Raw genomic sequence first — 10,000 nt, 5'->3', positions numbered from 1 at the left:
CTGGTAAGGAGAGAGTTAACCGAGTACTTTGCAATAGAACTAGAACCCAAATTCACTGAACCGTGGAAGCAAAAGAAATCGTTCTGAGAATTAAAACAATCAAAATAATTGGCTTTTGTTGTACATTGTTGCACTTGAACCCAAATTATTCACTTAACCCAAATTCACTGAATCATGGAAGTGAGAGAAAAAAATTCGTACTGAGAGTTCAAACAATTAAAATAATTTGCTTCTGTTGTACATTAGGAAATCTCTATTTACTTTCGTTCAACGTCGTAAAATATTTAACCGAGTTTGTGTCATTATTTGTTGTCACTTAAGATAAAAAAATATTTAAAAAATTCTCGAAGTTCTTTATTCTCATTAGCCATGAACTCAACACAAAGAGCATATCCCTTGTCACAAATCTCTAATTTCTTCTCTCCCTCCATATGTCTCTTCCTTTGTATTTTCCTCTCTTTATCTCGCTATCATCCTCTTTCATTTCTTCCCACCACACACCTCTCTCTCTCTCTCTCTCTCCTCTCTTCTCCTCTCCTCATTCTCTCTTCTTCTTCTCCCCTCCCTTTGTTCTCCAATTTCCTGTCTCACCCCTTTATTTCCCTTCTCTTTATCTCGCTCTCCTCCTCTTTTATTCTGGCGCACTCTCTCTCTCTCTCTCTCTCTCTCTCTCTCTCTCTCTCTCTCTCTCTCTCCCTCTCTCTCTCTCTCTCTCTTTTCTCTCTCTCTTTCTATCTATCTATCTGTCTATCTTTCTCTATGTCTGAGTGGTCTCAAGCGCGTTTCATCTGGAATATGGTGTCACCTTCTCTGACCCATTATTGTTTTTAAAAAAGGAAAAGAAAAAATAACAAAAGGGGACAACGACACAGATTACACCGCACCCCGCGACTGCAACATCATAAAATTAACACATACACACACACACACACACACACACACACACAACTGATTATTTGACAGGAAATGGGATAGTAAAAAGTTCTAGAATTAGAATTAAAGCACCCAAAGACAGTAAGACATAGGGGAACTGGGAACGAATAGGAATCAGATGTAGATTCCAAGAGCATACCACCAATGTACTTAGTTTGAGATCACCTATAAGTCTCATCCGGACACAAGCACAAAATCCAACAAAGAGGAATACACTCAAATGCTTACATTAAACATTTAAAATAACAAATATAATAATACATAACAGAGAGATGATTTACAAGGATAAATATATCAAATCCCAAAACAATAACTATGCATTTGACTGTTTTCCTCCCAGCTAGGACTCCGGCCAGGGCTAGGACAAAACCAAGTAATCTCATTCCAAGACAAAGACAGAAAGGAAGTTACACACACACAACTGATTATTTGACAGGAAATGGGATAGTAAAAAGTTCTAGAATTAGAATTAAAGCACCCAAAGAGACAGTAAGACATAGGGGAACTGGGAACGAATAGGAATCAGATGTAGATTCCAAGAGCATACCACCAATGTACTTAGTTTGAGATCACCTATAAGTCTCATCCGGACACAAGCACAAAATCCAACAAAGAGGAATACACTCAAATGCTTACATTAAACATTTAAAATAACAAATATAATAATACATAACAGAGAGATGATTTACAAGGATAAATATATCAAATCCCAAAACAATAACTATGCATTTGACTGTTTTCCTCCCAGCTAGGACTCCGGCCAGGGGTAGGACAAAACCAAGTAATCTCATTCCAAGACAAAGACAGAAAGGAAGTTGGAAAACAGATATAGGGGGATAGAAGACACAGTATATACCTCCCTGCCCACTATGGCAGGTCACGAACCCCACCCAGGAGGAGGAGAACGACGACGACGAGAAGAAAAAGAAAATGGTGATGATGATGGTTATAGTAGAAGAATTGGAAAAGCAAATTTAAGAAGAAAAGTCATATTACCCATTTTTACAACTCGCGTCTTGAAGTCGATTCGCCACCATCCAATGCCTCCTCTCGCTGGTACAGAACCCTGGCCTGCTGTTTGATTTTGTTTTTGTTTTTAAGGGTTTTACGGCGCTAGCAACACATTAAGGTCATATCAGCGCCAGTAAAAAGGAAGAAAATGGGATAATAAAAAGTTCTAGAATTACAATTAAAGCACCCAAGAAAAAGTAAGAGATATGGGAACTGGGAACAAAAAGGGATCAGATGTAGATTCCAAGATTCCTGGCCTGCTGGCACTTGAGGCGAAACAAAGGGTGTCCTGGGGGGATTCTTGACCTCCCATATTGATAGAGAGGCACATGCTGTCTTCTATATTCCTATGAGTCAGCGTGGCTCAGCGGCACTGTGTGGCCTTGAGTTTACTGTCATTGTTCATAGTTTGAGAATACCCAAAAGTCTCATCCAGACACGAGCACAGGATCCCACTAAGAGGAACACAATCAAATGCTTACATTATACATTAAAATCGTCAAACATAACAATACATAACCGAGAGATAATTAATATTGAAACAAATAATATTATCTCACAAAACACTAACAATATATTTGACTGTTACCCTCCCAACAATGGATGGGTGTTTCTTTTTTACGATACCCGACAAAGTTATGGGAAGTAGGCAGCAGTGGGGTGTGAACTTGGGACCTAAATGTGTTACAAGCGCCGTAAAACCCTTAAAAAACAAACAAGGGAACCCTACCTGGTCCATCCAGTTGCTATTCTTGTGGACACCTCGAGGGAGAAAGGCCTCTCTGCTTTAGGTTCGTTCCTCTCCACAGTACCTGCTCTTCGGATCTCCTAGAGGTGGCCTCACTTCCTGTTTCTTTGGGTTTCCAAGAGAGAGCCTCCTTTTCAACGCACCTCTCAAAGTTGCGCGGGAGGGCATTGGGAACTCTTTCGAAACTCCAAAACGTAGGAATTCAACAATACTATACAGTACTCGTCAGATTATAGCACGCCGATTCTAGCACGATCTGCAACATGACACGCTCGATCTACCTGGGTGACCGAAATTTATCTACATAATAATTAGTAGTTACCTCCCATGAGCATCCGATTTCGGCCTGCTAAGATTCTAGAACGCTTTTTTGGGCTTCTCCTCAGAGCGTTCTGGAATCCATCGAGTATTGTATAATACTAAAATCTCAATAAAACATGACATGAAATAAAAGAATATTTATTATAAAAGTCATAAGAAATATAAATATGATATGAAACATTCGGTATAATTTTACAATACAATCAACAATAGTACATCATAATGTTATGATTTTGATTATTTGCGTTTAGGTAAAATATTCACAACATCCACCAGTCGGATATAACGTACCAACGCACAAAACTGCTGCGTGTAATCTTGAACGTTTATAGTTCTGATTGATATAAAACTCAATGAGAACTTAGAACCACATAGCCGGCTCTGCATCTCAAATCCCATCAAAATAATCCCGACTGCAGCCGGGATCGATCACGGTCCCTTCGCGTGTGAAGCGAGTGCTCTACCAACTGAGCTATCGAGATCCCCCGAGGGCCACTTATAATACAGTTTTGTATACAAATATTCAAGATTAGCATTCGTCAACGTAAAAACAAACAAACATTATGACGAGATTAATTTATTTAAAAAAAAAAAAGGGGGGGGGGGGGGGGGGGAGGAAGAAGAAAAATGACTTTTCTTTTTGTCGTTCGCATTCATTTCAGAAATTAAAAATATCACCAAAAAATGGTATATTATTTATGGAGCTGAACTTATATAATTCATGGCCATCTGACAGCCCAAAATTGTTATTATGGGTCTCGTTGTAGTAGAATTAATTACTGTAAAACTGTCATATTGTTATTATGGGTCTCGTTGTAGTAGAATAAATTACTGTAAAACTGTCATATTGTTATTATGGGTCTCGTTGTAGTAGAATTAATTACTGTAAAACTGTCATATTGTTATTATGGGTCTCGTTGTAGTAGAATTAATTACTGTAAAACTGTCATATTGTTATTATGGGTCTCGTTGTAGTAGAATTAATTACTGTAAAACTGTCATATTGTTATTATGGGTCTTGTTGTAGTAGAATTAATTACTGTAAAACTGTCATATTGTTATTATGGGTCTCGTTGTAGTAGAATTAATTACTGTAAAACTGTCATATTGTTATTTCATTTGCTCGTCCTGCTGATCGATCAGAAAAGACAAAACAAAAAACATTTTAAAAAACACAATCAAATCAAAACAAACAAAAAGAAGAAAAAAAAAGAAAAGGAAAACAAGAAAGAAAAAAAAAAGGACAGAAAAAGAAGACAAAAAATAATGATAATGATAAATCCAAATAAGACAAAAAAACTCCCTTTGATCGAACAGATGGAATCAGCAGACGTCTGTCTGATCCGCCCAAAATTAGATAATGTAAATGATGCTGCTCGAAGCTCAAAGAAATAATAACAATGTGGAATTGAATGAAAGCTTCAATTTAATATTAAACGAAAACAGATAAAACGGATGTTTGAATGAAACACTACAGACGAATGAGATAATGTCGTAGTGCAATATCCAAAAAAAACCCTACTTTCATTACCACATTATTATCTCATTCGTCTGTAGTTGTTGTTTCATTCATCCTGTTTTGTTGATAAAGGGGAGACCCGAAAAGTCCATTTGTGACCCTTCGTCTCAAAACGGTATTAAGTCGGGTTGGTTAAGATGTTGAAAATTGAATTTATAGCCAGAAATATCAGACTTGTGTTGAGTTTGTATGTTTTATTGAGGAGAATGGATACCATATTTCAGGGTGCTAATGCCAACTATTTATATTTTTGACCAGTTTAACATTTAATTCGGCTTTTAAGCATCTAGTTCGTTCCGACAAAATAACGTTTTGAGACCATGGGTTACATTTTGTCTTGTTTTCGATATTAAATTGAAGCTTACATTCAAGCTTACATTGTCCTTTAGACCAAAATGAAATAAACCAAAGCTCGTATGTCAAAGCAGATGTCAGAGTTTTGTTTGGATCGGCCGATCGTGATTATCGAGATTTCCTTAAGAGGTTTGATCCTCAGACCATCCAGACCATGCATCGAAAGACAATGTGATTTTGCATTGCGGGAATCTCGAAGTTCGTAAAAATCTCAACATAATTTTATTTCTAAATGTGACCCCTCGTCTCAAAACGGTATTAAACCGGGATGATTAAGTTGCTGAAAATGGAATTTGTAGCCAGACACATCAGACTGAAGTTGAGTTTTAATGCTTTATAGAGGAGGAGGAATATCATAGTTTACTGTGCTAAATACCAACGTTTTATATTTTTGACCACTTTAACAATAATTTGACTTTTTAGCATCTGATCCATCCCGACTTAATACCGTTTTGAGACGAGAGGTCACAAATTATCTTTTCGCTGTCCGATCAATCCCATCATCATATGTCGGGCTGTCACAGATCATTACAGTGAATGACATAATCAAGTCGGATGGTGAAAAGGTTTGAACTGAGATATTGCCAAGTTTCATTAGAAGGTCAATTTGTATAAAAAATGAGTTCTTGTCATAATTGATTAAATCAACCCTTTTTTGGAATAATCATAGCTTAATTTCACTTCAACATATTTTTTGTAGCTAGTCAAGTTGAAAAAGTATGACATTGACATTTGAGAAAAGATGCTGGATACATTTCCCATACATCTGACCATAACTTCATGAAAAATCACCCGATTTACTTCAAATAAAGATTGAAATGTTCTGGGGAAAATGCAGAGTTTTGATTCGTTGATCGAGATTATCGAGATTTGAGAGGTTTGATCCTCCGACCATCGAGTTACAATATGATTTTGCATTGCGGGAAAGTCGAAATTTGTATAAATCTCAACATAATTTTATTTCTAAATTCTATTTTTCGTTGTCCGATTAACCCCACCATAAGTCGGGTCTGTCCGTAGCCATCGTTAAGTTGTAGCCTGACACAGAAACCCAAAAAGACTGGTCTTTTGACGTCATTATTTGGCTTTTACACCGAGTTGTCGTTAGTAGGGCTCATGGATACAAGTGGTCCCATTGGTTGAACTATTGAATACAGCTCACGATTTGTTTTCTTTTGTGACCAAAGACTGGCATTTTGACGTCATTTTTTGGTCAGTGTCAGACTATAAGTTAACGATGGCTACCGTCTGTCACATAGTATATAATATAGCAGAGCCGCCTGCCGCCTACTTGAAATTTTTAAAATTCGTAATTTCCAAGGGAAAAAAAGAAAAATTCAGTCTAAATAGCATTTGAGATGTGGGTGTGTAGAAGAATGTCGAGGCCATCATGGACAGACAGGTATACGAACGAGGAAGTGTTGGAGAAGGTGAGAAAGGGAAGAATACTGATCGATACCATCAGAAAGAGGCAGTTACGGTTTCTGGGACATGTGTGGAGAAGAGACGGAATAGAAAAGTTGGTAACATCTGGGATGATCGAAGGAAAGAGAGCTAGAGGAAGACAAAGAATGACTTATTTAAATAACCTAAGAATGGCCAAATATGATTTTAAAAGCAACACAGATTTCATGCGCACCGCAGAGGATCGTGATTCGTGAACACAGCTGACCGGCAACGTGCTCAAGAGCACAAGCCACGATGGATGATGAAATAGCATAATAAATAAATAATTTGTCCTCACCATATAATCCAAAAATGCTCCAAAGTCCTGAATATAGGATCTAAGGAACTAAATTTTCCTTTACAATGAACAAAATTTATTATTGAGTCAAAGAAGCGAATGTTGTTCTGTAGTAACTGGAGTCAAAAATTAGTATTTCTACGAATTTTTCGAAGAACTGGCAGGTCTGTTATAGTATGGCTTCACCAAGGGGAGTGAGTTTTTGTTTCTAAAATTTCACACAAAAGAGTCTTAAATATCCAAAAACCCCAACAAAAATTATAAGCAACAAAACACCGAAACGAAAATTGCAGGAAAAGACTTATCTATGAATCCAAATCCTGGATGGAAGCTGACGACTTTTTGGATATTTTAATTTTATTATACTCCGAAGAAGAATGTTTTTATCTCTTCGGAGTATATCATGTCCCAAAAAGTTGCTATCTAATAAAGTCATGCCGACGTGCACTTATTTGCAGGTCTGATAACCCAATTCCTTATGGGCTCATTGTTGTAATGGAAACTATCAAAAATTGAAGCAAAATATTGTCCATTACAACAATATTAATTAAACTAGGCCCATAAGAAGGTGGGCTCGGACGTCAGATCTGCATATATGTACACGTCGAGCCTTGCATATCTTTTTCTTTTCTTTTCTTTTTTTAAACCCCATTTGGACACAAGAAAATAATGTAAAGTGAGACCTCCCATGTCAATTCAAATAGTGACCCTTCGCCTCAAAACGGTATTAAGTCGGGATGGTTAAGATGTTGAAAATTGAATTTATAGCCAGAAAATCAGACTTGTGTTGAGTTTGTATGTTTTATTGAGGAGAATGGATACCATATTCTAGGGTGCTAATGCCAACAATTTATATTTTTGTCCAGTTTAACATTTAATTTGGCTTTTAAGCATCTTGTTCGTTCCGACATAAAACCGTTTTGAGGTGTTGGGTCACAATTGTTCTAAATAAAGACCTACATCGCAATCAAAATAAATAATCAAGAACAAAAAAATCCTAGGAAGATCTTCTGAAATTAGCGTCCTCAGTAAAAGACTGAACAATGGAATGAATTGACACAGGTGATTAGAGAGGCAGCCGAGGCGTCTTCAACGGATGATTAGGAAGCGAAAGGCCTTAACCCTCTCCTTACCAACTACAGAAAACTCGTCACATTCGTTACGATACAACCAACATTTTTCTCATTCAAATTTCTCCTGTACATCATAAAATTTAAAGAAAATGAACAGTATGCTGTAGAGCATGTTTTGCTAAAGAAATTATTTATCGCAAAAACGTACTGCTATTATGTCAGAGTGATAAAAAATATATTGTTGTGTTAGTTGGGTTTGAAGTTTTGCGGAAAATCCTGAAAATGTCTGGTAAGGAGAGGGTTAAGTCAACTAAGTTAAAAACTTTACACAATGAAAACGTAAATACCCCCAGTTCTTAATGTTTTAGTAATAAAATCAGCTTTCTTTGTCTCGTTTCTTCCCGGGCACAACACAAGATTGATAACTTCGCCTCAAAACGGTACTAATTCGGGATGGTCAATATGTTGAAAATTGAATTTGTAACCAGAAAAATCAGACTTGTGTTGAGTTTGTATGTTTTATTGAGGAGAATGGATACCATATTTCAGGGTGCTAATGCCAACAATTTATATTTTTGACCACTTTAACATTTAATTCGGCTTTTAAGCATTATGGTTCGTTCCGATATAATACCGTTTTGAGGCGATGGGTGACAAATGGATCAACATTTTATTAGGCCTCCTTTCTGAAGAGTTCCTTTGCCCTCAAGTCATCGTGGTGGTGGTGAGGGGTGGGAGTGGGTGTGGGGGGTGGGGGTGAGTTTGAGGGGTGGGGGTGGGTGTGAGGGGTGGGGGTGGGGGTGGGGTGGGTGTGAGGGGTGGGGGTGGAGGCGGGTTGAAAGATCTTTATAAGGCTGAACTTATCATCTGAAAATAGAAATAGAAAATTGTGATAAAAAATCGATATGTTACAACAAAAATTAGATCAATACCCCTATCGCTTTGGGAAAGATCTAATTTTTGCAATACCATAACAGCAAAAATATTGTATGACGAAAAAGTAGTCCTTCAGAGCCATTCGACCCATGGATCCGGAGTTTATCCCGGTTTCTATAGCGTGAACAGGACAATAGCCATTGCTTGCTATCCTTTGGATAGGACGATAGTCTTTCGTAAAGTACATTCCGCCAAATCTAACAAGCTCAGCACCCCCCCCCCCCGGTCCACCAAGCAGTAAATGGGTAGCACAGCGTGTGAGATTTGGCGGTACCGTCTTTGGGGTCCGACTCGAAAGGTACCGAGTTCGATCACCGGCCGCTGCGCTGTGTGGCCTTGAGCAAGTCATCTCGCCATAGCTCAATTTGCAGTGCTGCACTGCGACTGACGCCTGGGTCATTCCAGTCTTCCCATGGTATAGACCCTAGACACAAATTTCCCCTATGGGATGAATAAAGGGTATTTTTTTAATTTCTTTTTTAAAAGAGATACTGTGAAATACGCGATGCAAGGAGGGAGGGCGGTGATGATGATGCTGATGATGATGATGATGATGATGATGATGATGATGATGATGATGATGATGATGATGATGATGATGATGATGATGATGATGATGATGATGATGATAATGGTGATGATGATGATGATGATGATGATGATGATGGTGGTGGTGATGATGATGATGATGATGGTGATGATGATGATGATGATGATGATGATGATGATGATGATAATGATGATGATGATAATGGTGATGATGATGATGATGATGATGATGATGATGATGATGATGATGATGATGATGATGATGATGATGATGATGGTGGTGGTGATGATGATGATGATAATGATGATGATGATGATGATGATGATGATGATGATGATGATGATGATGATGATGATGATGATGATAACGGTCTTACCTCATTGGGTTTCATGGCATGGATGGCATCATACCTGACGGTCGTGTCTTCCGGCTGTCTCAGATCCACACCTGTGTACGGGATGGAACCACCTGGAATGGAGGAATTTACATTTTATTATAAATGTGACCCAACGTCTCAAAAACGGAATTATGTCGGAACGAACCACGAATATTATGCTTAAAAGCCGAATTAAATGTTAAACTGGTCAAAAATATAAATTGTTGGCATTAGCACCCTAAAATATGGTATCCATTCTCCTCAATAAAACATACATACTCAACACAAGTGTGATATTTCTGGCTATAAATTCAATTTTAAACATATTGACCAACCCGACTTAGTACCGCATTGAGGCGAAGGGTCACAAATAAATGAATAAATACATTCATTCTTAAATAAATAAATAAATAAATAAATACATATATCAATAAA

General features: G+C 37.6%; 1 protein-coding gene across 1 annotated transcript in view; it reads right to left on the bottom strand.

The window, feature by feature from the left end:
* Nucleotides 1–3,135: 3,135 nt before the first annotated feature.
* The window catches only part of LOC144959598 (hemicentin-2-like), a 100,613-nt gene continuing 93,748 nt past the window's right edge, over nucleotides 3,136–10,000 (bottom strand). Inside the window, exons 48-49 of the mRNA XM_078892223.1 lie at nucleotides 9,566–9,657; nucleotides 3,136–8,570 (exon numbers count right to left, since the gene is read on the bottom strand). Coding sequence (XP_078748349.1) covers nucleotides 8,550–8,570; nucleotides 9,566–9,657 — 113 coding nt within the window. The 3' untranslated portion in view covers nucleotides 3,136–8,549. The remainder of the gene's footprint in view (nucleotides 8,571–9,565; nucleotides 9,658–10,000) is intronic.

Source organism: Berghia stephanieae, chromosome 14, assembly GCF_034508935.2.
Source record: "Berghia stephanieae isolate SIO BIC M18660-M18661 chromosome 14, UCSD_Bste_1.3, whole genome shotgun sequence".
In the NCBI taxonomy this organism is placed as follows: Eukaryota; Metazoa; Mollusca; class Gastropoda; order Nudibranchia; family Aeolidiidae; genus Berghia; species Berghia stephanieae.
Note: the sequence above shows the minus strand (reverse complement) of the source record. Positions and strands in the feature narration are given on the sequence as shown.